General features: G+C 44.7%; 4 protein-coding genes across 6 annotated transcripts in view; 3 read left to right on the top strand and 1 right to left on the bottom strand.

The window, feature by feature from the left end:
- LOC309484873 (uncharacterized protein) overlaps positions 1-27,327 on the top strand; it is a 126,246-nt gene that overhangs the window by 20,713 nt on the left and 78,206 nt on the right. The gene's annotated exons all lie outside the window — the stretch shown is intronic.
- Positions 1,799-8,582, bottom strand: lrit1b (leucine-rich repeat, immunoglobulin-like and transmembrane domains 1b). 3 transcript variants are annotated; one of them, XM_082151328.1, is made up of 5 exons: positions 8,453-8,582; positions 5,043-5,237; positions 4,236-4,696; positions 3,843-4,148; positions 1,799-3,587 (listed from the first exon to the last, which is right to left on the bottom strand). In XM_082151328.1, the coding sequence occupies exons 2-5, from the start codon at positions 5,150-5,152 to the stop codon at positions 2,515-2,517; spliced, it is 1,950 nt and encodes a 649-aa protein (XP_082007454.1). In that variant the 5' UTR covers positions 5,153-5,237; positions 8,453-8,582; the 3' UTR covers positions 1,799-2,514. The 3 variants fall into 3 exon arrangements, with proteins under 3 accessions (XP_082007454.1, XP_082007452.1, XP_082007453.1); XM_082151327.1 differs by lacking the exon at positions 8,453-8,582 and adding an exon at positions 7,296-7,419 and having other exon boundaries at positions 1,906-3,587; XM_082151326.1 differs by lacking the exon at positions 8,453-8,582 and having other exon boundaries at positions 5,043-6,747.
- Positions 6,889-11,854, top strand: rgrb (retinal G protein coupled receptor b). The gene is made up of 7 exons (XM_082151349.1): positions 6,889-7,352; positions 8,036-8,192; positions 8,462-8,583; positions 8,749-8,908; positions 10,792-10,909; positions 11,148-11,261; positions 11,351-11,854. The coding sequence occupies exons 1-7, from the start codon at positions 7,277-7,279 to the stop codon at positions 11,477-11,479; spliced, it is 876 nt and encodes a 291-aa protein (XP_082007475.1). The 5' UTR covers positions 6,889-7,276; the 3' UTR covers positions 11,480-11,854.
- Positions 23,719-26,481, top strand: slc18a3b (solute carrier family 18 member 3b). The gene has a single exon (XM_082152556.1). It carries the CDS (start codon positions 24,438-24,440, stop codon positions 25,980-25,982), a length of 1,545 nt encoding a protein of 514 aa, XP_082008682.1. The 5' UTR covers positions 23,719-24,437; the 3' UTR covers positions 25,983-26,481.

The following is a 27,327-nucleotide window of genomic DNA, read 5'->3' as shown; positions in this document are numbered from 1 at the left end:
AAGCCTTTGAGTCTGCAGTCACAGAGCCAGTGATTATCATGCAGCGCTAGATCGACATCGGCCGGATCCTCTGCGTTCTGCGTCTGCATGCAGGGCCAGTCGAGGAACGCCTCTGGAAATGACGTAAGCTGATTGAAGGATAAATTAGGCAGGAGGCGCAGGGCATGTTCTGGGAGCACGTCTATTCGGTTGTGTTTCAGGTCCAAAATATCAAGGATCTGAGTGTCCCGAAAAGCAGTCCATGGTACTGAACGCATTTTGTTGCCCTGTATGCATCAGGTTGTGCAGTCCCTCCAGGCTTCTGACATTCATTACCGTTATATTGTTAAAATTCAGCTGTAGGAAGGCCAAGGCACTGACCGTAGCGAACACCGCTGGAGGGATTTCAACTAGGTGGGAGTTCTCAATACGGATTTTGATGTAATTCTCAGGAATGTTTTGCGGGATCCTTCCTAGAGGAAGCTCCGTACATAGCAAAGACATGTACGTTAGCAGAAAATAAAGGGACATTTTGGTTTGTGTTTACTGGAAAACATCAATACACATGAAAGACACTTAAAGATCTACCCTAGATAAGTTGAATCGAGCTACACATTGAGTTACTGGGTGAATTAAAGTATTTCAAGCAGCCTAAAGCAATGACAGTCACACATCTGTTCTGAATGCCTGCCTCACCGTCTAAAGGGCTCGTCCCTGCAGGAGCATCGGGTCGGACACAGGGATCGGGTCAGACACAGTGATCAGGTCGGACACAGGGATCGGGTCAGACACAGGGATCGGGTCAGACACAGGGATCCGGCGGACACAGGGATCGGGTCAGACACAGGGATCGGGTCAGACACAGTGATCAGGTCGGACACAGGGATCGGGTCGGACACAGGGATCGGGTCGGACACAGGGATCGGTCGGACACAGGGATCGGGTCAGACACAGGGATCGGGTCGGACACAGGGATCCAGCGGACACAGGGATCGGGTCAGACACAGTGATCGGGTCGGACACAGGGATCGGGTCAGACACAGTGATCGGGTCAGACACAGGGATCCGGCGGACACAGGGATCGGGTCAGACACAGGGATCGGGTCAGACACAGTGATCGGGTCAGACACAGTGATCGGGTCAGACACAGGGATCCGGTCGGACACAGGGATCCAGCAGACACAGGGATTGGGTCGGACACAGGGATTGGGTCGGACACAGGGATCGGGTCGGACGCAGGGACTCGGTCAGACACGGGACCGGGTCGGACACAGGGATCCGGTTGGACACAGGGATCCGGTCGGATACAGGGATCTCGAGGAAGAGGAAAAGCGCAGACAGAGCCGTGAGGAAGACGGCCAAAGTGTTCTGAAGGCGCTTGAGGAGCTCTCTATCTGTGGTCCTGCTTCACTTAAGCTCATTACTCTTAATCTATTCTGACACAATGGATCAGGGAGCAAATGATGCTTAGACACAATACTGTGTTATTTTACAGGTGCTTACAATAAATAATGAACATGATCAAATTAAATGACTTTTGTTCAGTTGCTGTGCAGTAATGAATTACTGAAGACAGTTTTAATAAAACAAGATAAAACAAGTGTTCAGAAATATGAATTCTCTAAATCCCTCTCTCGATCATGTAAATAGATTTAATACAGAATTACATTTGGGATCTCAGATATTAAACACATGGCAGCTCCGTGCGGTTCACTGCGGTACTCTCTGGAGTAAATCCTATTATCCTTAATGCTCAAAATTCAATGGAAGTTTCTAAATATTGCTTTGAGCATTCAGACGAACTAGGAATAGAACGACTAATGTGCTCGTACATGTTTTCAGGTGCATAACTTCAGATATCAAGAACCATATAAAAAAAAAAAAAAGGTTTTATTCATTCATTTTCTTAAACACAAATATTTCAGTACATACAGACATCAACATATTCCTGATTTGACCGATTATAAGTACAGTTTTAGGGTTAAAGTGGAAAACATTCACCCAAGATAACAGTATAAAGAAAAACAAGTAAAAAGAAAAAGTTTAAGCATGTACGTCACTAACCCTCTCCTGTCGGTCCAAACAGAAAGTCTCACTTTCTCTATCAGACAGATGGGTATTACGTGTTGTATAAAGATATTTCACTGAATTCAATATGCATGATAAATTAATCATTGATAAACTTTCATTGGAAAAGTGCATGACAAAAATAAAAAACAAAGACATTATTTCATCTTCCCTTTTTGAACAGTGAACTTTCCCTAAGCTCGTTTGTTCCCTTTCGGGGCTGAGGAAGGTCAATATGCTTTCAAACACATGAAACTGAGTCTGGATCAGCAGAAGTACTCGTTGGGCTGTCCCTCGGCCCGGGCCGTGGGTCTGGATCAGCAGAAGTACTCGTTGGGCTGTCCCTCGGTCCGGGTCGTGGGTTGGATCAGCAGAAGTACTCTTTGGGCTGTCCCTCGGCCCGGGCCGAGGGTCTGGATCAGCAGAAGTACTCGTTGGGCTGTCCCTCTGCCTGGGTCGTGGGTTGGATCAGCAGAAGTACTCGTTGGGCTGTCCCTCGGTCCGGGCCGTGGCTGCCGAGTCCAGGCTGGAGCGGGCCGACAGCAGGCGGTTGGACTCGTCCGGGTTCAGTCTGCTGAGGTATTCCCCCTCCAGGCCTTTAGCTTTAGTGCCCGGAGACAGAGTCTCAAACGTCACATAGGAATCCTGAATGTCTTTGGCCTTGCGTCCCAGCAGTTTCTGCAGCCTCTTCTTCAGTGCCCCGCAGCACACGATCAGGGTCAGAGGAACCGCGATGACGCAGGCGACTGTGATCACCACCACATTAATAAGCTTCTGCGTGCCGCTCGCACTGGCTGCCTCGTCCGTGGAGAAAATCACACACTGCTCTTTCTTAGGGATGAGGCCTTTCACACACACACATGCTATGTACTTGGTTTTGGGCACGAGGCCTTCGATCGTGACGCGATTCTTGCCGGGTCCGACATTAATGCGCCGCATGTCTCGCTCACCGAAGACGGCGTACAGAACGCTGAAGGACGTGGTGTTGGTGGCGGTGGGCGCTCGCCAGTTCAAGGATACGGTGTGGTCGGTGTCGCCGATCACTTTGACCGACCGAACGACTCTGCGCTCAGGGACCTGCTGTAGAGAAGAAGCATTGGCCTCAAGGTTCCTCAACACATCTTTCTGAAGCTCCTCTGCACTGTCGGTTTCTGCACTGGCTGCCGGTGCCAACGTGGCCTTCGCTTTGGGAGCATCATCAGAAACGCTGTAGCTTTCGACCCGGATGGACGGCGTTTTTTTCGGTCCGTTTAGGGGCTCAATAATGGGCACGGCGGCTGATGTGGCAGGAGGCACATATCTGGCCACGAGTTTCTCTTGATACGCCGCACGACCAAATCCACCGTTCTTCTTTCCGTGACTTCTTTTGGCGACCGCTTCATCGATTTGCCATGTATCAGAAATGACGAGCGAGATGATGGCATCGGCACTCCCAACAAAGTTTGTGGCTCTGCAAATATATTTCCCTGAATCTCGGTAGGAAACAGCAGGAACGCTGAGAATGGACCAGATGATGCCCTCTTTAGAGACTTCCTGTTGAACTATAGGATAAAAAAAAAAAAAAAAAATATTGACATTAGTATGAGTTCTGACGTTGCATTTTGCATCCAGCTGTGCAATTACACATAACAGCGATTACAACTAATTTCACTTGCATGTTTGCATCTCTCTTATTGCTTAAGCAGCAGATTCCATTTATTTATTTGTTTAGCAGTTAAAACACGCCTAGGCGCCGCGTTCATTTAGCAGGAGCAATAAACCCAGGCAGACACGAGACGAGACGAGAGCGAGCGTACCGGTGCCGTTCATGGGCTTGCCGTCGGCCCGGGACCAGGCCAGCTCCGGGATGGGCACTCCGATGGTCCCGCAGCGCAGAAGCACGTTGTTCCCGATGGAGCTGCGGACCCTGGCGACGGCCGTGTGCACGCGGGGAATCTGGCACTTGCGGAGCTCAGCGTCAGAGAAGAGGACTCCTGACAGGCTCTCTGGCTCGGCACAGCGCAGGCCTGTATCGATCAACGCCACCGAGGACGAAGGAAACTTCTGGAACTGCACCAAATCAAACAGACGACAGTCACACTGCCAGGGGTTGTCATGAAGACCTGCACAAAGAACAGACACTTACGTCAATGTTTTTCTATTGGTTAATGACTAAGACTCAAACGGTCAGACTGTAGAAATAAACTCACCCAGTATCATTTTGGAATTCTCTGTATCTGGAGGAGGTTTCAGAGAGAACCATGACGTCAGAACCTCGCCTGGGACGGTACCAAGACTGTTGCTGGACAGATCCAGATAGGTCAAGTTTTTGATGTAAATGGTGGCTTCGGCTGGGATGCTGCTGATTTTATTGTTGTGCAAATCCAGAAGCCGAAGACTGGGCATGTCCGTCAAACATTCCCATGGAAATGAAGTGAGAACATTCCCATCCATCCGTAGTTCATCCAAGGCATAGAGTCCTCGGAAGCTGTCGGCGCTGAGGGAGGAGAGCGAGTTGAAGGATATCCAGAGGTACTCCAGGTTAATGAGGTAGAGAAAGGTATCGCTGGACACACGGCTGATGGACGTCTTCTCGATGCGGAGTTTGGAGGTGTCCGAGGGAAAGTTGTTTGGGATGACAGTGAGGTCAGGGCCATTACACAGGACACTCCTATAGAAACACAGCACAGAGATGTGTTTAGGACATTATGATCAAACACAAATAAGAATTATCCATTATCCATTAGTCAACAATGATACACTGTGCACTAATGATACACTGTTTACTTTTATTGTGTATTATTATTATTATTATTATCATTACACTGTGTGCGATGAACGCCAGAGGCCTGAAACACTGCGACAGGGGAGATTAAAAAGCACACGCACGTTAATCCAATGACTAAATGAGGAGCAGGCTCAATCTGGCATGTCAATATTCTGCAGACAACGGTCCATATGAACCCTTTCTACAGTAGCATCTGAGTTCAGTAAATGACAGAGTCCATGTGAAATACCTTGACTTTGAGCCGTCGCTCAGTTTGTGGTAGAAGCAGCTGCACTGAGCAGGACAGGATCCGCAGATCGAGGGGAGAAAACACAGCGCCAGCGCTAAACCCCAAAACATCTTCTGTGCCTCCGGTTCTCTCTCGCTGTGATCCTGAGTCTGTTATTCCTGCAGCATCTCTGTGTCTCTCCTGCTTCTGCTCGCTCTGCTCCGAATCCCCAGATAAAAGGGATAGAGCAGATTAGAGGAAGGACTTGGGTATTTTCATTTACACGATTATTCCTTCCTGGAAGCCTATAGGCTGTGCGGTTGCCTTTTGTATATATACAGAACAGAGTCGTCCCTTTTTGATTGGAGGGTTAATTTTAGACCTGGGATTGGACAGAAGTTTGTGAATTCACAGTATTGTATTGGTGATCGGCTTTATTTTATTTTATTTTTACCACATGTCAAGGAAACCATACAGTGGGGAGAAAATGTTTTTTTTATGATGTTGCTTTTCAAAGATTACAAAAATGTTAAATATTTTGTAATAGATATATTAAATGAAAAACATGATACATGCAAGTGTTTTGTTTGTTTGACCTTTGACTTCAAATCCATGCATCAAAACTCCAATTAAATTCAATGATGCACATAAGCAGGAATTTTTACTTAAGCAAATACAGTGTGTGTGGTGCATTAAATTGAAGATAATATGAAATCTGCATTTTTCTGGTTTTCTAATACATCTATTGTACTCACAGATCTGGTTGTAATGGTTAGCTAACATTATTATCTTTACTGTCTGTTTGGTCTACAATGCTTACATGATTAAAACAAAAATGCAGATGGTGATACTTTAAAATATTAACAGTGTCGTGTGTGTATGTCGTGAGGAACACCTGATGGCAGTATGGAGTCTTTTTACCATCTCAGACTGAATACATTCATGTGCATAGTCTTCAGAATATATCATATTTCGTATAGGGTCTACAAAATATTTGTACAGCATGATAAATATACAGTAGCCTCTATCTGTTCCACATTCTGTCTTGTAGAATAATAATGAAAATCCATACCATTCATCATATTTAATCTATGAATTAACTCACTTTTATTAAACAGATCCGAGGGTAGAGAACTGGTTTCTGATTTCTCAGGTTCACTCAGAATTGCACATTTTAATAATTAATTTAATAGAAACTCTTATAAGAGGAAAACAACAGAGGAAAGTACAAATGCTTCAAATGCTCCAGCTTTGTTCTTTGGAGAGTCTCTGTCAGCTAAAAGACTTTAGTGAGATTATAGTGAACCCATTTCATTCGAGTTTTGTTCAGTGTACGCATATTATTTCCCAATGGCATTAACATCTGAATTCTAAGAACAAAGAATTAGTTTCCTAATTGCAACCTTTGATTTGAATTCAGCAGCAAAGTGTTTAACAGTTTCGTTTAAAAGTGTGTCTTCACAAAATACAGACATTGTTGTTTGATTCTGACACTTATTAGATCTCTAGCAAAAAGGTTTAGTTTAGGTTTAGGTTAGGCTAGTTTAGCTTAATGTTAGGTTTAGATTATGTTAGGTTGAGGGATGAAGATGAAGCTGCAGAATATGAACTAAATTTAGGAAGCAAAAATGTCTGCATAATATTTATTTTCTTTATGGTGAAAATACAACTTTTTGAGGATTTGAATTCCACCACGCCTCTTTAAACCTTAAAAATAAGTATAATAATATAACGGTGGATACACACACACATATATATATATACATATATATATATATATATATATATACATATATATATATATATATATATATATATATATATATATATATATATATATATATATATATATATATATACATATATATATATATATACATACACACACACACACACACACACACACACACATATAAACATACATGACAAGCTCACTGTGATGAACACAAATATTTCGGAACTACAGTATCTGTATTGGGTATTTGATGTTTGAGCGTGTATAGAGTTCATTAGTAAATCGTGAGTGTGTGATTGTTTGTTCTTCGCTGTTCTCGGACGCATGACTGAGGAGAATGAGCGCAGCAGCTTTTATTTCACAAACTTCTGCGGCATTAAAAATTAAAACATTCCTGCGGGGATTTCAGAGGCTTTAAATCTCACACGCGCTTTCACAAGGAAAGAGACACACATATAAAGTCGGTGTGTTAGTGTTGTAGTAGCTAGTGTTAGCGGACAGCAGTGAGAAACTGTTGAAAATGGCTTCATACACGTTACCGGAGGGTTTCAGTGATTTTGACATGTTCGCCTTCGGATCCGCGCTGCTGGTCGGTGGTGAGTGACGCTGGATCCATTCATCTATGCTGGATTGCCCTTCAACGATGAATGTATCAAACATAACTGATTACTGCATGACGCAGTTCAGGATTGCCATTGTGTTTGATTGATTGGTGAAGGCTGGTTTATCGATTAATGAGAGCTGGTCTTGTTGATCTACTGACTCCTTGTCCTCTGCTAGTGTGTTTGCTTATTGAGTTCACAAAACCTGTGTATATATTTAAACAAATCTATTGATAACTTATTTTAAAAAGAAAGTTACGTAAATAAACTTTTCTGAAAGTTTCTGAATTAAAAAACTAGTCAGTACAGTGATGGAATCTGATCATAAGCTGAGCTGGATGATGACATCACTGTTTTCTGCAGAACTGCTTTATAGATTAAATGAACTTATTCAATAATTGATGATCTTTACAGCGAAACACTGAACTGACTTCATCTGAACAACAGCCGAAATGCATCATTTTCCTGTTATCTCTGTAAAGCTGCTGTGAAACACTCTGTATTGTATAAAGCGCTGGAGAAATAAAGCTGACTTGACATGGTTATTATTGGTAGGCCTACTTTTTGGTTAGTGTGGATTGTAAGTCTTCTAACAGCATTATTATTCTTCTCTGTTTATTGCTGTGCACACCGTTGTGAATTCCGTACGGTCTGAATATCTGAATATTTTCTTTCAGGCCTTCTCGGCTTCTTCCTTAATGTGATCTCAGTGATGGCGTTCCTCCGAGTGCGAGAGATGCAGACGCCCAATAACTTCTTCATCTTTAACCTGGCCGTGGCGGATCTGAGCCTCAATATTAACGGGCTGGTGGCTGCATACGCCAGTTATCTGAGGTAAGACCAGATGAACCTTTTTTTTTCTTTCTTTTTCTTTTTACCAGGTTAAAAAAAATCTCTTTTACAAGAGTGACCTGACCAAGATGGCAGCTACAGTAACATAGACATACAAATACACATCAAAACACAAGAACTACTGCATCATTTCAGAACTGAACGTTTACATAGTTTAATTTGCTTCTGAACGTTGAATCGTTCTCTCTCTCTCATATTGTATGTATGTTGAAATACCAGTGTGTATTAGTGTTTTTTCTGACCTCTGACAGATACTGGCCGTTCGGGTCCGAAGGCTGTCAGATTCACGCGTTTCAGGGAATGGTGTCGATTCTCGCCTCCATCAGTTTTCTGGGTGCCATTGCTTGGGACAGATATCATCAGTACTGCACCAGTGAGTAAATCCAAACATCCTCCATCCAGAAAAGCGTTACTGAATTATCCTTCAGTGTTCATGGTGCCTCATTTCCTTAAGCCTTGCGTTCAGTGTTTGTAATGGTTCAGTGTGTTCAGTGACCCGCTGTTAGTCGGTAGATGAGTGAGTGGAGTGTGTTTGCAGAGCAGAAGATGTTTTGGAGCACATCTGGAACCATGAGCGCCCTCGTCTGGATCCTGGCCGTGTTCTGGGCCGCTCTGCCACTGCCTGCTATTGGCTGGGGAGTGTTTGACTTTGAGCCAATGAGAACCTGCTGCACACTGGACTACACACTCGGAGACAGGTAACACCTCACACTCCTCACACACCTGACTCACACACCTCACACACCGACTCCATTTCACACACCTGACTCACACACCTGACTCACATACCTCACACACCTGACTCCAACACCTCACACACCTGACTCCAACACCTCACACACCTGACTCCAACACCTCACACACCTGACTCCAACACCTCACACACCTGACTCCAACACTTCACACACCTGACTCCATCTCACACACCTGACTCCAACACCTCACTCCAACATCTCACACACCTGACTCCATCTCACACACCTGACTCCAACACCTCACTCCAACATCTCACACACCTGACTCCAACACCTCACACACCTGACTCCAACACCTCACACACCTGACTCCAACACACCTGACTCCAACACCTCACACACCTGACTCCAACACTTCACACACCTGACTCCATCTCACACACCTGACTCCAACACCTCACTCCAACATCTCACACACCTGACTCCAACACCTCACACACCTGACTCCATCTCACACACCTGACTCACCTGACTCCATCTCACACACCTGACTCCAACACCTCACACACCTGACTCCATCTCACACACCTGACTCCATCTCACACACCTGACTCACACACCTCACACACCTGACTCCATCTCACACACCTGACTCCAACACCTCACTCCAACACCTCACACACCTGACTCCATCTCACACACCTGACTCACACACCGACTCCATTTCACACACCTGACTCACACACCTGACTCCAACACCTCACACACATGACTCACCCAATCGAGTGAAGGGATTGCTGAAACTGAAGCACACATCTTACCTAACTTAGACTAAAACACATCTATTTAGCCTCACAAACTGACTTTATTTGTTATTTGTTTTAATACCCTGTATTTTCTTTCTCATTTTTAGGAAAAGCACTTAATTACCATTGTTTACTTCTATACCAAATGTCATACACTTGCAATGAAGCTAAAAATATAAACAACTACATCATTATGTTGATATCCTATATTTTTACAATAAAACTTACGACAAACATGTCTTCTAATATCCTCAGTTGTTGCGTATACCGAGCTGCATCAAACACATTTGTAAATTACTTTCCTTGAACCCATTGTGCGAGTTCACTTTAATACCGCGTGCTTTATATACATGTGGCTGCTGATTGGACCAGTTCTGACACACCCACCAAACAAGAGAAAACGTATCTCAAACCCCGTTGCACACCGGTGCACGCCGCTTCCAGGAAACATCACGTTCAACCCGGAAACCGTAGCAAAACGTTGCGCACCGTTTTGAACTTGAACGTGCCCCTGACTCCATCTCTTCACACACCTGACTCCATCTCTTCACACACCTGACTCCATCTCTTCACACACCTGACTCCAACACATTTTTACATTTACATTTACATTTATTCATTTAGCTGACGCTTTTATACAAAGCGACTTACAATTGCTATATATGTCAGAGGTCACACGCCTCTGGAGCAACTAGGGGTTAAGTGTCTTGCTCAGGGACACATTGGTGTCTCACAGTGGATTCGAACCCGGGTCTCTCACACCAAAGGCATGTGTCTTATCCATTGCACCACCACCACCCACACACCTGACTCCATCTCTTCACACACCTGACTCCATCTCTTCACACACCTGACTCCATCTCTTCACACACCTGACTCACACACCTGATGCGTTTCACCACAGTTTGCTGTAGCTCAAGGCAAAGCACAACATCCCTGAAAACGACGGCACATTACTGATCTTCAGACAGAGATAACATTGATAACAATACTGAAATGACTACTGATTAGTTTATCTGCTGTGACGTAAATGATAATGCAAGAGTAATGCGTTGTTCTCTTCTCTGCTGTCATCTTCAGGAATTACATCAGCTACATGCTGACCATCACTGTTCTGTATTTAGCGTTCCCTGTTCTCATCATGCAATCCTCCTACAATGGCATCTATGCTTATTTCAAAAAGACGCACCACTTTAAGGTACTCGCACACTCTCTCCAAGTACGATTTTAAAGGAAGTATACAAATACAATCATTCTAGTTTTAAAGGAACTCGCTTTTCACAGTTTTATCACAGTCTCCTCAGTTGTAGATCAGGATCTAGTGCTCATCGTTCTGTGTGCTTTAAGGTCTCGTTCTTGCATTGAAAGGTTGCTGGTATAGTTGATCGGAGCAGACAGTGAATGCATGTCAGCAGCTCTTTCTCTCTGTCCTGTAGTTTAACACAGGTTTACCGCTGAAGATGCTGCTGTTCTGCTGGGGTCCGTATGTTCTGATGTGCACATACGCCTGCTTCGAGAATGCCAGTCTCGTTTCACCCAAGCTCAGGATGGTAAGAGAACCGTAATCAAACACGGATAAATCTTCTCTTAATCAGCACATTAGTTCAGAATCTCAGTCTTCTACTTGTAAATCCTGCAGGTTCTCCCGGTGCTCGCCAAGACGTCTCCGATCTTCCACGCCGTCATGTACGCGTACGGTAACGAGTTCTACCGCGGGGGGATCTGGCAGTTCCTCACGGGACAGAAACCTGCAGACAAGAAGAAATAAGAGTGAAAGTCTGTTTGTCCGTCCATGTAATGTTGTATTCAGAAGAATCTACAAGCGTTCACACATGATGATGTTTATGTCGAATCAGTGCCTAACACATTTGGAGATGTTTGTCCAGAATTTCCCTGAATTATTAATTGAAGACTGAAATACAGTGCGAAGCCTGAAGTGTGAGAGATGACTTACAATTCCCACAATTCATTCAGGACATTCATTGTTGATGCCTTACTGTCTCTGTTGACTAATGAGTCCGTATTCATGTGTGAATCTATGAAGAAAGAGGATTTTTCTAGCCAAAGCTTGAATCCAGTGAATGAACCGTTAATATCAAAAGGGCCTTTCTTTGTTAATCCGCAGAATAAACGTGAGGCTTAAGATGTTTGTCACAGTTTCTTCAGGGGCCCTTCAGGGGACTGATGCTTATAAAGGCTAATTAACTCAACGAGCCTGTTGACATCAGAGGGTCGTTCTTCTTCACTGGTTTCATTCATAAACACTCAGCCTACTCACTAAATGATGTTTTATTAACAAAGTTCGGGAGGAGCACATTCAGATAATTAACACGAGTGGAGAGCACTCAGCAATCAACAATAAGAGGTGTATATATATATATATATATATATTCAGCAGTCTCACCTCAATTCGTTGACAGTTTAGCAGCATCCCTCCACCCCCCCTCCTCCACACTTCTAGTCCTAACTCTGGGTTTGGGCCGAACTGCACGCCAAATACGCATTAAACTTTACTCCCTCTAATTGTATGTAAGTGTGAACTCGTGAAACGCTCTCATTCCTCTACATGTGTGAGTTAGGAGTCCTAATGTCTAGATTATGCAGTCCAGGTTGAGAGATCTTCATGGACGGGTTCAGTGGCTAGCTCAGGTCTCTAAACAGTGGGCTAATAATCAACATGCACATTTAGGATTAAGAGATCTGGAGGCTTTTGTAATCTTCAGTAAATCTCTGCACAAGGAGCTGCTCTCATATCGGTAGATTTGGGTTTGTGACGCATGTTTGTTTCCCAAAGCGGATCAGGATCATTAATGCGCCGGTCACAGGGCGACTCTCAGACCTGCTGACCAACAGCTCAGAAACCCTCCTCTTCCTCACACACACACACACACACACACACCAGTGCAGATCTGAAACTCTCCTCTTCCTCTCACACACACACACACACACACACACACACACACACACCAGTGCAGATCTGAAACCCTCCTCTTCCTCACACACACACACACACACACACACACCAGTGCAGATCTGAAACTCTCCTCTTCCTCACACACCAGTGCAGATCTGAAACCCTCCTCTTCCTCACACACACACACACACACACACACAAACCAGTGCAGATCTGAAACCCTCCTCTTCCTCACACACGCACACACACACACACACAAGTGCAGATCTGAAACCCTCCTCTTCCTCACACACACACACACACACACCAGTGCAGATCTGAAACTCTCCTCTTCCTCACACACACCAGTGCAGATCTGAAACTCTCCTCTTCCTCACACACACCAGTGCAGATCTGAAACCCTCCTCTTCCTCACACACACACACACACACACACCAGTGCAGATCTGAAACTCTCCTCTTCCTCACACACACCAGTGCAGATCTGAAACCCTCCTCTTCCTCACACACACACACACACACACACACACACACACACACACCAGTGCAGATCTGAAACCCTCCTCTTCCTCACACACACACACACACACACACACACCAGTGCAGATCTGAAACCCTCCTCTTCCTCACACACACACACACACACACACACACACACACACACCAGTGCAGATCTGAAACTCTCCTCTTCCTCACACACACACACACACACCAGTGCAGATCTGAAACCCTCCTCTTCCTCACACACACACACACGCACACCAGTGCAGATCTGAAACCCTCCTCTTCCTCACACACACACACACACACACACACACACACACACACACACACACACACACACACACACACACACAGTGCAGATCTGAAACCCTCCTCTTCCTCACACACACACACACACACACACACACACACACACCAGTGCAGATCTGAAACCCTCCCCTTCCTCACACACACACCAGTGCAGATCTGAAACCCTCCTCTTCCTCACACACACACACACACACACACACACACACACACCAGTGCAGATCTGAAACTCTCCTCTTCCTCACACACACACACACACACACACACACACACACCAGTGCAGATCTGAAACCCTCCTCTTCCTCACACACACACACACCAGTGCAGAAAGTCTCTTCTGTCATTCATTGAGCTTCTCCCTTTCTTGTGTTTAATCTTCCTTTAACGCGAGTCAGTGTTGTATTTACATCGTGTATTTACGTCTTTAACAGTTTCTGGACTCTCAGGCCTCATTTATAAAACAGATTTGATCTTAGAGTGTGTGTGTCCCAGCGGGCAGAGGTGTAAAGTCCAGGTTCAGAAAGTGAAAGTCCTCCTCAGTATTTTGTTCCAATCACCTGGATTTGCTAATTAGCACACTTTCCAGCCAGGAGAACTAATGAGTGGAATCAGCTGACGGAGTTCATGGGTGGAATAAACATATGGCAGGACTTTTACTTTCTGACCCCTGGACTTCACACCTCTGCGCAGACGAACACACACTCGTCAGAGAGTCTGAGAACTGCGGGTATTTGGAGATCTGCGCAGACGAACACACACTCGTCAGAGAGTCGGAGAACTGCAGGTGTTTGGAGATCTGCGCAGACGAACACACACTCGTCAGAGAGTCGGAGAACTGCGGGTGTTTGGAGATCTGCGCAGACGAACACACACTCGTCAGAGAGTCGGAGAACTGCGGGTGTTTGGAGATCTGCGCAGACGAACACACACTCGTCAGAGAGTCGGAGAACTGCGGGTGTTTGGAGATCTGCGCAGACGAACACACACTCGTCAGAGAGTCGTAGAACTGCGGGTGTTTGGAGATCTGCGCAGACGAACACACACTCGTCAGAGAGTCGGAGAACTGCGGGTGTTTGGAGATCTGCGCAGACGAACACACACTCGTCAGAGAGTCGGAGAACTGCGGGTATTTGGAGATCTGCGCAGACGAACACACACTCGTCAGAGAGTCGGAGAACTGCGGGTGTTTGGAGATCTGCGCAGACGAACACACACTCGTCAGAGAGTCGGAGAACTGCGGGTGTTTGGAGATCTGCGCAGACGAACACACACTCGTCAGAGAGTCGGAGAACTGCGGGTGTTTGGAGATCTGTGCAGACGAACACACACTCGTCAGAGAGTCGTAGAACTGCGGGTGTTTGGAGATCTGCGCAGACGAACACACACTCGTCAGAGAGTCGGAGAACTGCAGGTGTTTGGAGATCTGCGCAGACGAACACACACTCGTCAGAGAGTCGGAGAACTGCAGGTGTTTGGAGATCTGCGCAGACGAACACACACTCGTCAGAGAGTCGGAGAACTGCAGGTGTTTGGAGATCTGCGCAGACGAACACACTCATCAGAGGGTCGGAGAACTGCGGGTGTTTGGAGATCTGCGCAGACGAATACACACTCGTCAGAGAGTCGGAGAACTGCGGGTCTTTGGAGATCTGCGCAGACGAACACACACTCGTCAGAGAGTCGGAGAACTGCGGGTGTTTGGAGATCTGCGCAGACGAACACACACTCGACAGAGAGTCAGAGAACTGCGGGTGTCTGGAGATCTGCGCAGACGAACACACACTCGTCAGAGGGTCGGAGAACTGCGGGTGTCTGGAGATCTGCGCAGACGAACACACACTCGTCAGAGAGTCGGAGAACTGCAGGTGTCTGGAGATCTGCGCAGACGAACACACACTCGTCAGAGGGTCGGAGAACTGCGGGTGTTTGGAGATCTGCGCAGACGAACACACTCATCAGAGAGTCGGAGAACTGCGGGTGTTTGGAGATCTGCGCAGACGAACACACTCGTCAGAGGGTCGGAGAACTGCAGGTGTTTGGAGATCTGCGCAGACGAACACACTCGTCAGAGGGTCGGAGAACTGCGGGTGTTTGGAGATCTGCGCAGACGAACACACACTCGTCAGAGAGTCGGAGAACTGCAGGTGTTTGGAGATCTGCGCAGACGAACACACACTCGTCAGAGAGTCGGAGAACTGCAGGTGTCTGGAGATCTCGACTGGTGATCTGTCACATGTTAATTTCAAGATCATTTGCGATTTATAAATTTCACTTCTGGAAGACGGGCGTTCATTCTCTGAATCAACATCTGAGAAACGATCTCAGATCAGATGTAGGACGGTTTCTCCACAACAGTTTATAAATGAGGCTCCTGGTGTATTTAACGTGAGCTGAGAGATGAAAAACTGAACATTGGCTAAAAAAACAACTTAACTTTAAAGTAGACAAAACAGATGCAGCTAATTTGGGATAAGAACAGTTTCATGGGAATACTTTGTCTTATTTTCCAGATATTTGCTCTTTAAGCTGTTGTAAAGATATTTAAAGGTTTTCTCAACAGTGTTGTCAGCTCAGATGAAGCTCAGATGAAGTAACAGCTTGAGCTCTAGTTCACACGCTCTGGGTCACTGACTCTCGATCTCAGGTTCATCTCAGATCTATCTCGGGCTGTACGCTGACATTGACCCCGTAAGCTGGATTAACTCCATGACTCTTCTCAGAAACAGCCTTGGAAATAGACATCGAAGAGCGTAAACACTCCAATAAAAACGTTCACACGGTCCTGAAGCTCTGGATTAGATCACAGAGATGAAGATTAGACCAGTTTCTCTAAGCAAAGCTGACAGACACTTCCTATCACAGTGCAGATTTAAGACTGCATTTACATCTAATCATTTATCCAAAGAGACTTACAAATGAGGAGAGCAACAGAATCAGTTAAACCAACAAAAGCGCAACAATATGCAAGTGCTGTGTGTAGAAATAGAGAAGAAGTGTTATTATTAATGGTTCAAGTGCTGGAGAAAAAGATGTGTCTTCAGCCGTTTCTTGAAAAACTCCTCAGTTTCCTAATAATTGATGAGATTATCCCCCATGTTCCCACAATGATCTGGTCAGTGTGATTGTTCAAATGTAAGGTCTAAAAGAAACACCCTCAGTGCTGTGAGGTTACGTAAGATGCACTAATATTGCAACATCTGTAAAAGAGTCCAGTTAGTTTTATTTAGGTCTATATTGCAGATGTTTCATGGACCCGAAGATAAAGGTCGGTTTGTTTAATCATTAACTTCATTCACACAGAACAACATTCTCCTCCGGCCACCTGGTGTTAAGTAGTGTTCATGACATGAATGTTGATATGCCTTAAGAGGACTTCTTCAGTGGCGTAGGTTATTGTGTGTGTGCTGTTCTTATGTGAGCGCGCACACACAGTGAGAGTGAGAGAGATGACCGCTCTAGAGCGATTATTATAATGTGTTTACTTCCACTTTGATCTGTTGCGTGTTTCAGAGTGTTTTCTTTTCCATGTTAACATTCGCTCTTTGACACGTATGTGAAGAGTGTGCTTAACTGAGAGGAAACATCTATAAAAGACTCGTGGAACTACCAGTTCGTTTGCACTGTCTTCCCTATTCTTCATCTGGGCAGACTCCTAACTCTCTGACAGACGTTACACCACATGAGTCTACACTGTCACACACATTTACTCATAATGGTTATACACCTTTACATGTGGCCCTGATTATTCTCCAGTTTTGGAGAATGTGCATTTAATTGTACAATTTCTGACACTAGATAATGTAATAATATGTATATCACTCCTGTGGCAGCTTCTTTTCAGCATCTATTTCAGTTTGATCTAAACCTGTTTACCTTTATAACATGCGAACCCTACTTGTAATCCTGAGCAAAGATTAAAGAAGATGTAAGTATGATTTATTTTGCAGCAACACACGCTGAAGCAACGCTAATCAGTTATTGCAGATAATGTAATTCTGAACAGACACTGAAGACACACACCTGAACACACGCTTGTTTCCTGACCGACAGCGCCATCTGGCGGCCGAACTGCGCACTGCACCTGATGCTGAACTACAGCTGAGATGGACACACACACACACTGATCTCTGATCATCTGAGGGTTGTTCCATAAAACAAGATTAGAATACAAGCCAGGCTTATTTTGGTTAGTCAGACTTATTGTTGGTGGATTCCGTTTCATAGAGCAAACTAAAAATATTTCAAACTCAATTACTCTGGCAACTTATGCAAACTAACCTGGTCCGGGGCAGGCTAACTGTCAGGCTAAGCCTGAGTTGATGCTTAACCAGAATGCTGTTAACACATAACAAAGCGTCCGTCTGGTCCACATGAAGCAGACTCAGTTAATAGGAAATCATTACACAGCATCAGTGTACAGGTACAGTCCCACTGAGATGACCAATGGTTCTGTACAATAAGCTGGGCACCAGTGCTCTGTTCATTGCAAATGCAGTAACAATCCTCATTTTAAATCTATGTAAATCCAGTGTAGTGACTTACATTTTTTATTATTTAGATGATCTGTGGTGCAGATTGCATCCTCACAGATGTAGAGGTTATGGCCTGGCTCAGTGCATGACTCCAGAATCTCTCGGGCCTCTTCTCTTTCCCAACAACTGGCACAAGGTATGTTACTGAACATATGGCAAAAACTACAGCTTTAAAATACCGTCACCAAATTCAATAAAAAAAATAAAAAAAACACTCTATTCAGGCGAACTCTCCGGAGTTTAGCTGGGAGACGAGGGATGAGTTTAGCTGGGAGACGAGAGATGAGTTTAGCTGGGAGACGAGAGATGAGTTTAGCAGGGAGACGAGGGATGAGTTTAGCTGGGAGACGAGGGATGAGTTTAGCAGGGAGACGAGGGATGAGTTTAGCTGGGAGACGAGGGATGAGTTTAGCTGGGAGACGAGAGATGAGTTTAGCTGGGAGACGAGGGATGAGTTTAGCAGGGAGACGAGGGATGAGTTTAGCTGGGAGACGAGGGATGAGTTTAGCTGGGAGACGAGGGATGAGTTTAGCAGGGAGGCAGGGAGACGAGGGATGAGTTTAGCTGGGAGACGAGAGATGAGTTTAGCTGGGAGACGAGGGATGAGTTTAGCTGGGAGACGAGGGATGAGTTTAGCTGGGAGACGAGGGATGAGTTTAGCAGGGAGACGAGAGATGAGTTTAGCTGGGAGACGAGGGATGAGTTTAGCTGGGAGACGAGAGATGAGTTTAGCTGGGAGACGAGGGATGAGCGCGCTTGCCTGATGTCCCTGTCAGGAGACCCGGACTGAGGCGCCGCACTACAGTATCACCCATGCACACACACAAGAGCTCGTACAGAGACGGCAGCTCATCAAGGCAAGGGGCCAGTGCCTGGATCACCTCAGAGTGACTCCACTAAGGGCATGTGACATTGTAGTTGTGTTGTGGTGACACTGTAGTTGTGTTGTGGTGACACTGTAGTTGTGTTGTGGTGACACTGTAGTTGTGTTGTGGTGACACTGTAGTTATGAGGGCTGACACTGTAGTTATGTTGTGGTGACACTGTAGTTGTGTTGTAGTTGTGTTGTGGTGACACTGTAGTTGTGTTGTGGTGACACTGCAGTTATGAGGGGTGACACTGTAGTTGTGTTGTGGTGACACTGTAGTTGTGTTGTGGTGACACTGTAGTTGTGTTGGGGTGACACTGTAGTTATGAGGGGTGACACTGTAGTTGTGTTGTGGTGACACTGTAGTTGTGTCTGTAGTTGTGTTGTGGTGACACTGTAGTTGTGTTGTGGTGACACTGTAGTTGTGTCTGTAGTTGTGTTGTGGTGACACTGTAGTTGTGTTGTGGTGACACTGTAGTTATGAGGGGTGACACTGTAGTTGTGTTGTGGTGACACTGTAGTTGTGTTGGGGTGACACTGTAGTTATGAGGGTGACACTGTAGTTGTGTTGTGGTGACACTGTAGTTGTGTCTGTAGTTGTGTTGTGGTGACACTGTAGTTGTGTTGTGGTGACACTGTAGTTATGAGGGGTGACACTGTAGTTATGTTGTGGTGACACTGTAGTTGTGTTGTAGTTGTGTTGTGGTGACACTGTAGTTATGAGGGGTGACACTATAGTTGTGTTGTGGTGACACTGTAGTTATGAGGGGTGACACTATAGTTGTGTTGTGGTGACACTGTAGTTGTGAGGGGTGACACTGTAGTTGTGTTGTGGTGACACTGTAGTTGTGTTGTGGTGACACTGTAGTTATGAGGGGTGACACTGTAGTTGTGTTGTGGTGACACTGTAGTTGTGTTGGGGTGACACTGTAGTTATGAGGGGTGACACTGTAGTTATGAGGGGTGACACTGTAGTTGTGTTGTGGTGACACTGTAGTTGTGTTGTGGTGACACTGTAGTTATGAGGGGTGACACTGTAGTTGTGTTGTGGTGACACTGTAGTTGTGTTGGGGTGACACTGTAGTTATGAGGGGTGACACTGTAGTTGTGTTGTGGTGACACTGTAGTTGTGTTGTGGTGACACTGTAGTTATGAGGGGTGACACTGTAGTTGTGTTGTGGTGACACTGTAGTTGTGTTGTGGTGACACTGTAGTTATGAGGGGTGACACTGTAGTTGTGTTGTGGTGACACTGTAGTTGTGTTGTGGTGACACTGTAGTTATGAGGGGTGACACTGTAGTTGTGTTGTGGTGACACTGTAGTTGTGTTGTGGTGACACTGTAGTTATGTTGTGGTGACATTGTAGTTGTGTTGTGGTGACACTGTAGTTATGTTGTGGTGACATTGTAGTTGTGTTGTGGTGACACTGTAGTTGTGTTGTGGTGACACTGTAGTTATGTTGTGGTGACATTGTAGTTGTGTTGTGGTGACACTGTAGTTGTGTTGTGGTGACACTGTAGTTATGTTGTGGTGACATTGTAGTTGTGTTGTGGTGACACTGTAGTTGTGTTGTGGTGACACTGTAGTTGTGTTGTGCTACATCACATCGCCTGTCTGAGGAGAGAGGGGTTGTGGAGGAAGACTGGGGCGCTGAAGCTGTTTTGAGGACATTGAAACAGGCAGGGTCATAAGAGACTACGGTCCAAACCATGTTAAGTTTTCACTTTCTCCTCAACTTTCCCCTTAATTTACCAGACACTAGTCACAATTAGTTTTAGTTTTTATTCAGGTTGCAGCTGTCTGTTGGGGGTGAAAACAAACAATTAAATATAAAAACACAAAGGTCATGTGTCATTGTCTTAAATATGTCAGTATCTATGGCTTCCATTTGTTTCAGGAGAGAGTGTTTCTAGACTCCCTTTATGTTCTCTGGGTTCTGTACACTGTAAAAAATGTTACTGCTATTTACTTAAAAAAATGATGGTAACAATATTACACATAATATTTTTGAGTAGTTAAAGCTTGATTTCATTCATGGAATCTACCTGAATAAATCATGTAAAATGCCCTAATTTATTTAGTCTATGACATAATGAATTACATTTTTTTAGTGAAATGTGCTTTTTTATTTTAAGTATTTTTTATTCTCAAAATTGTGTGAAGGCAAGTGAATGGATATGACCTGTTTATATTTAACTTTGAGATATATTGTTTCATAAAAAGACTGTATGCTGCTAGGACAGCACAGAATCAAACTTGTTACTGCACTATCATTAGCAGAGTTATTGCTATATGTATAAAACAATAGGCTTCAGAATATCAAAATAATGCAGTTATTCACAAACTAACCATAAGCCCTACTCTTCTGCACAATGGTAACGATCAAAACTTTAACATAATAGAAACTCTTTCAAATGTTAAACATACCTGAACATTAAGCATTAACAGATGTTTCCCTTTACTCAAAAACACATGAAATAACACTTAATTTCAAGATTTACTCTCCATTTCCAGCCATGTGCAAAGCATGCTGGGAACAAACAACGGTGTCTCTAAATAAAACCGCATAAATTAGCTAATTCTCTTAAAATAAATAGGAAGCCCCTTTTCCTCAATTTTATGAGGTTTATCAGTTCCTCAATTCAAGCCAAAAGTGTGCATGTTTCCTTAAAAAAAATAGGAAAATGCCTCTCTTGGTGTTATTAGTGAAATGTTCTCAATATTTTCAATAAAACACTGAACCACAATTTTCTTAATAAAACATACATAATATTTTTAATGATCACCTCCATTTTTTTTAATGAAAATTACAAGACTCATGATTAATTTTTTACAGTGTAGGAGCAGAAATTTAAGTGATTTGATTGAGTGCTCTTGGCACTTTTTTGTAATTTCTTAATACTCAGTCTCTTGGTCACATGTGGTCCCAGACTGAGGGCTCTAGAAGGGTAATAATAAGAATAGGGGAAATACACTCTAGCATCTCACAGGCATATATAATGTGCAAATATGTGCCTAACCCTCAGGCCTCCTTGAACATACTGACACAGTCTCCTCATCCTCCTCCTCCTCATCATCATCCTCATCCAAAAAGATTTGGTTAGGAATGCAAGAAAAAAAAAAAAAATGTATGACTTTTATCTAGTCATTCCTTAGGTGGAATGGATTCAGATGCTGTCCACCATCCCATCCACCATCCCCCCCAAATATTTCATTTAACTTTAATAAAATATAGTAATGTACATTTCAAATTAATTGCTACTTACGCATTGAGACGATCAGTAATTTCCTGCCAGCCTTTCTCTCTTGTTTTATTAATAGCTGAAGTATTCCCTTTATTGGTAATCATATGTTTAAATTCTTCATAAGTCTCGAGAAGCAAACGCTGCTCTTTCTTTTCCCTTAGTTACCATGGTAAATCCATGTTCCACCAGCAGGGCTTCTTAAGAATAGCGTGCACGCGCAATTATCTAGACTATTTGAACCTGGTTTAAATTAATAAGATCACATGACCTTCAATATACCGTTATGGAACCGATTTAAGCGCAGCTGATTAGTTCGGTTCAAGTCAGGTGTTGGGCTTTAATCTCTGCTTTTCTAAGCGGCCTTTATGGAACAATCCTCTGGTTTCCCAGACAGCAACATAGTGTCGGCCCAGATCCGGCCCACATTTGGTACGCGTTGAATCCACATGTACCAGATGTGGCCCGCATCTGGGCCGACACTGTGTTGCTGTCTGGGTTAGTTTCTCGAGCTTCCCGTAAACGCGATATGTGACAGACTGTTCATCTAACACAGGATTACTAAAAGATCAGTTCTTCACTTTATTTAGTTATAGCCTAGATCATTTTCTGGTATTTATCTTATTGTGAAATCAACACCATTATGAGTGTTGAGAACTCTCAATTACCATTAGTTAGTTATGGTTATCAGTGTTTATTATTTATCATCTTTATTATTCCCGGAAACAGTCCAATCATAGATTTGCAATGATGCATCAGTTTAGTTAGAGAAGAAGCTCGAGCAGGAACAGAAACAGGAGAGATCAGAGCGTTTACACTGAACGCCCGATAGATGTCAGTGTCGCGCAGTTCATGAGTGCTGATGATCAGAATAACTGCATGCTTTATTATTTCCCCTAATACTTCCCAGAAGGTGATATCATATTGTCTTTTCTCATGGCCGTGAATTGAAGTATTTAAATAATAGTTCATAATTTATTCGTCCTAATAATAGCGGTTAACCAGCCAACACAAGTCTAGTCAAGTCAGCTTTATTTCTCCAGCGCTTTATACAGTACAGAGTGTTTCACAGCAGCTTTACAGAGATAACAGGGAAATGAAGCATTGCGGCTGTTGTTCAGCTGAAGTCAGTTCAGTGTTTCGCTGTAAAGATCAGCAATTATTAAATTGAATTATTAATTTAATTAATTAGTTAATTTAATCTATAAAGCAGTTCTCATACAGCAGCGTCAGACAGTTATGATCATATGTTTCTCACTGGTTGAGGAGTTATTGTTATTTCTCTGTATTTAAATGTTCTATTTCTTTCCTTTTCATTTTATGTTAATTAATTCAATGCAGTGCTGTTTCTTTTCTTGCAATAATAAAACACAGCAGCGTCAGTAAAGTCAGATCAATAATACTGATGAATATTAAGTGAATGACAGTGAATTATTTAAATTGTTTAACCTTGTAATATCAAGTTTCACAGAAATAGTCGCATAAAAAGAAACTATAACAATTATCATTGTGTGTGTGTGTGTGTGTGTGTGTGTGTGTGTGTGTGTGTGTGTGTGTGTGTGTGTGTGTGTGTGTGTGTTTAATGAGAACTTGCATCAAGAAAACACTTAATATACATGTTATCCTGATCTGACTGGAAACCCTGGCGCTCATATAATGTGCATTTCTTGTTTTGTTCATGCATTTATTATTTGTCCATACAGATACAGATTCTGATTATTATCAGCGGTCATTTACGACGCAAGACGAGCTTTGATGAACTTTTGTTCTTGCTATTATTTCTCCAGTGTTTGGAGAACAGACTAAGAGCTGATCCAGGGTGAGTTAGAGCTCGTCCGAGAACTGTTTTCTTCATCATGTGAGGATGACTCTGATTGGTCAGTGATTGGTCAGTTTTAGAACGGCCGCAGCTGATGACCAGCGGGCACGCGCGCGCGACACACACCCCTGGAGAGAGCACAGAGGAAATACGTGGAAACTGATTTGGCACACTTCTTAATTTGTGCTCATAGCAAGTCTACTATTTCTGATAGTATTTTCTGATTGATATTTCAGTGTAAAAACGGATGTGAATGACCACAGGTGACAGACACTGCGCGCGCACGAGAGAGCGCAAACTCAATACGCGCGTAACAGGAATGTAAATGAAAAAAGGCTCAGTAGAAATGGAAATGCAAGATGCAAAGCTCAGGATTGTGAAGAGAAAAGACTAGCACGTCACCAGCCGACAGACCAGAGCAAAGCAACCCGAGCGCGCGCGCCGGACACCAGGAAAGTTCGTGCGTAAAAACCAGAAGCGTCGCTGCACATAAAGGGAATGAAAAGACATTCTGAAGGACATTTCTCCTGAGGGAAACAGGCATGGAGTCTGCTGGTTCTGCTGGGTCTGCTGGGCTGGCTAAATCAGCCGCACTAAAGTTGTCTGAGATGGGCGAAAGAAGTAAACAGCTGGGCAGCGCGTTGCGGGATCCGGAGCGGCAGAGACGCGTCATTCTGGTGATAGTTTGCGTCGCGCTTCTGCTGGACAACATGCTTTACATGGTGATCGTTCCCATCATTCCCGATTATCTCACAGATCTAGAGAACGCGCAAGCTTTGCGCACTCATGCCAACTCTTCCCTGAGCAGAGCGACCCGGGAGAACCTGGACATCCAGATCGGGGTGTTGTTCGCGTCCAAGGCCATCCTGCAGCTCCTGGTGAACCCGTTCACCGGTACCTTCATCGACCGCGTCGGGTACGACATCCCGCTGCTGATCGGACTCCTGGTCATGTTCGTCTCCACGTGTATTTTTGCGTTCGCTGAGAACTACTGGACGCTGTTCTGCGCGCGCAGTCTGCAGGGCTTCGGCTCGGCGTTCGCGGACACGTCAGGGATCGCGATGATCGCGGATAAATACACGGAGGAAGCGGAGAGGAGTCGCGCGCTCGGCATCGCGCTCGCCTTCATCTCGTTCGGGAGTCTCGTGGCGCCTCCGTTCGGCGGGATCCTGTATGAGTTCGCAGGTAAACGGGTCCCGTTCATAGTTCTGGCCTGCGTGTGCTTGGCAGACAGCGTTCTGGTCTTGACTGTGATCAAACCTTTCTCTAACAGGACGCGCGAGAACATGCCGGTCGGGACGCCCATTCACCGGCTCATGATTGACCCGTACATCGCCGTGGTGGCGGGCGCGCTGACCGTGTGCAACATCCCGCTGGCGTTCCTGGAGCCCACCATCTCCCGCTGGATGGAGAACACGATGAACGCTAGTGAGTGGGAGATGGGGCTCGTCTGGCTGCCCGCGTTCCTGCCGCACGTGCTGGGCGTTTATGTCACTGTCCGATTAGCCGCGAAGTTCCCGGACCTGCAGTGGTTCTACGGGGCCCTCGGGATGGTGATTATAGGGGCCAGTTCGTGCACTGTTCCCGCATGCAGGAGCTTCGGCCAGCTGATGGTCCCGCTGTGCGGAATCTGCTTCGGCATCGCACTGGTGGACACGGCGCTCCTGCCAACGCTCGCGTTCCTGGTGGACGTGCGTCACGTGTCCGTGTACGGGAGCGTGTACGCTATCGCGGACATCTCCTACTGCGTCGCGTACGCGCTAGGGCCTGTGGTCGCGGGGCAGATCGTGCACCACCTGGGGTTTGTGCAGCTGAACCTGGGCATGGGTCTGGTGAACGTGCTGTACGCGCCCGCGTTGCTGATGCTGCGCTCCGTGTGCCAGATGAAGCCGTCGCGCTCCGAGAGCAACGCGCTGCTGGAAGAGCCGCCCGCGGGCCTGTACCACACCATCCGACTGGAGGAGCGACGACGCGCGCGGAAGGGCCTGTGCGTCACGGCGACCAACGCGCTTCCCGTAGACGAGAACGGGCTCTTCGCGCGCTCCAAATCCTGCTCGGAGGAATCATCCGGACCCGAGTTCACTTAACACACTCACACACTCACTAAACTCTTAACTCAACAACTTAACCATCCTGATCTCATCAAATGCGTATCTATAGCACGCATTGTGTTGATCGTGCCATTTATATGCGAAAATGAGTGTTTACGTGCATATGATACGCAGTTTATTGCGTGTAATAACCCACGTACCCCACACCACTAACCCTACCCAAACGTACGCGTGCATCCTAACCCAAGAGGTTTACAGTTCGTCTCATATGCACGTAAAAACTCATTTTCGCGTATAAATTGCACGATAAACCCAATGCGAGCTATAGAGACTCATTTGCTGTTATTTTAGTGAGCCAGAGATTATATCGCAAACATTCAGCATCTGGTGTGCAATATTTATCCCTCAGCTCACAGAAGTGTGTCTGCTTACCTCGTCTTTTATGATTTCGATGGAAACTATTAGAAGTTTGTCTCTAAACGACAGTGTGTCTGTAGTGTGTAGAAGATGTGATGAATAAAACCCGAATAAAACCAGTGCTCATATTTTCCTACACATGCCTTTTTATTGACTGAATCAATAAATATTAATGAATCATCTTTTGTAGTTTATTTTTATTTTTAGTATCTTCACATTTTCTAAATTCTTCAAAAAAATTCTTGTAAAATAATATCTTTTAACGACGGTCGAGGGAGTCCGTTTCAATTTGTGTGGGTTTCATTCATTTCATTGAAACGAAATATATAATTAATTAAATTAAATTAATTAAATTACATATAAAACTTGTTAAGGTGGGAACAGATATGAGACTAATTTAAAAACCCATTTTGATAGAAACAACTCTAAAATAAAAATACAATCCCCGATGCACCGTTCATCATCTAACATGATTAAAAAATAAACTGTTTAATAATCAGCATTTACTCTAGGATGTGTGTTGTTAATTGCATATAAACAAAATCAAAATCAGAAAATGTAGCTTTACATAGACAGCATAAAATAATTTGTCAAATAAAACAAGTTGTCGGAAGGGATGAAAGAGCAGCAGCACCTCTGGAAACACCTGGAGGACCATCAGTGTGTGTGTGTGTGTGTGTGTGTGTGTGTGTGTCGGACGCGGGTGGGCGGAGTCACGGACAGACACACACACACACACACACGGACCCTGTCCGCGCGCGCACGGCTGACACACACCTGAAGCTGCTGGAGCGACACACACTGATGGAGCAGGTGAGCGGATCTACTCTCTAGAACTTCTGTAGAAAAGTTTATAAAGAAAGAGTTTGTATTTAAAATCATTTATTAGTGGCAGTTTTCCTACAGTACTTTTGCACGTCTGTCACTACACCTGACTGAAGCTGCCATTGATCTATGAAGCTGT

The sequence above is a fragment of the Leuciscus leuciscus genome (genome assembly GCF_965113295.1).
Source record: "Leuciscus leuciscus genome assembly, chromosome: 21".
NCBI classification, from domain to species: Eukaryota; Metazoa; Chordata; class Actinopteri; order Cypriniformes; family Leuciscidae; genus Leuciscus; species Leuciscus leuciscus.
This window is presented reverse-complemented; position numbering and strand designations above follow the sequence as displayed.

Bases quoted from the DNA above. Each gene is read 5' to 3' on its own strand.
- lrit1b (XM_082151328.1), bottom strand. From the start codon at position 5,152: ATGTTTTGGGGTTTAGCGCTGGCGCTGTGTTTTCTCCCCTCGATCTGC. The intron at 4,149-4,235 runs GTGAGTTTATTT...TTCTTTGTGCAG, and splicing joins GAATTCCAAAATGATACTGG to GTCTTCATGACAACCCCTGG. The intron at 3,588-3,842 runs GTACGCTCGCTC...TTTATCCTATAG, and splicing joins CAAGCCCATGAACGGCACCG to TTCAACAGGAAGTCTCTAAA.
- rgrb (XM_082151349.1), top strand. From the start codon at position 7,277: ATGGCTTCATACACGTTACCGGAGGGTTTCAGTGATTTTGACATGTTC. The intron at 7,353-8,035 runs GTGAGTGACGCT...ATTTTCTTTCAG, and splicing joins ATCCGCGCTGCTGGTCGGTG to GCCTTCTCGGCTTCTTCCTT. The intron at 8,909-10,791 runs GTAACACCTCAC...TGTCATCTTCAG, and splicing joins GACTACACACTCGGAGACAG to GAATTACATCAGCTACATGC.
- slc18a3b (XM_082152556.1), top strand. From the start codon at position 24,438: ATGGAGTCTGCTGGTTCTGCTGGGTCTGCTGGGCTGGCTAAATCAGCC.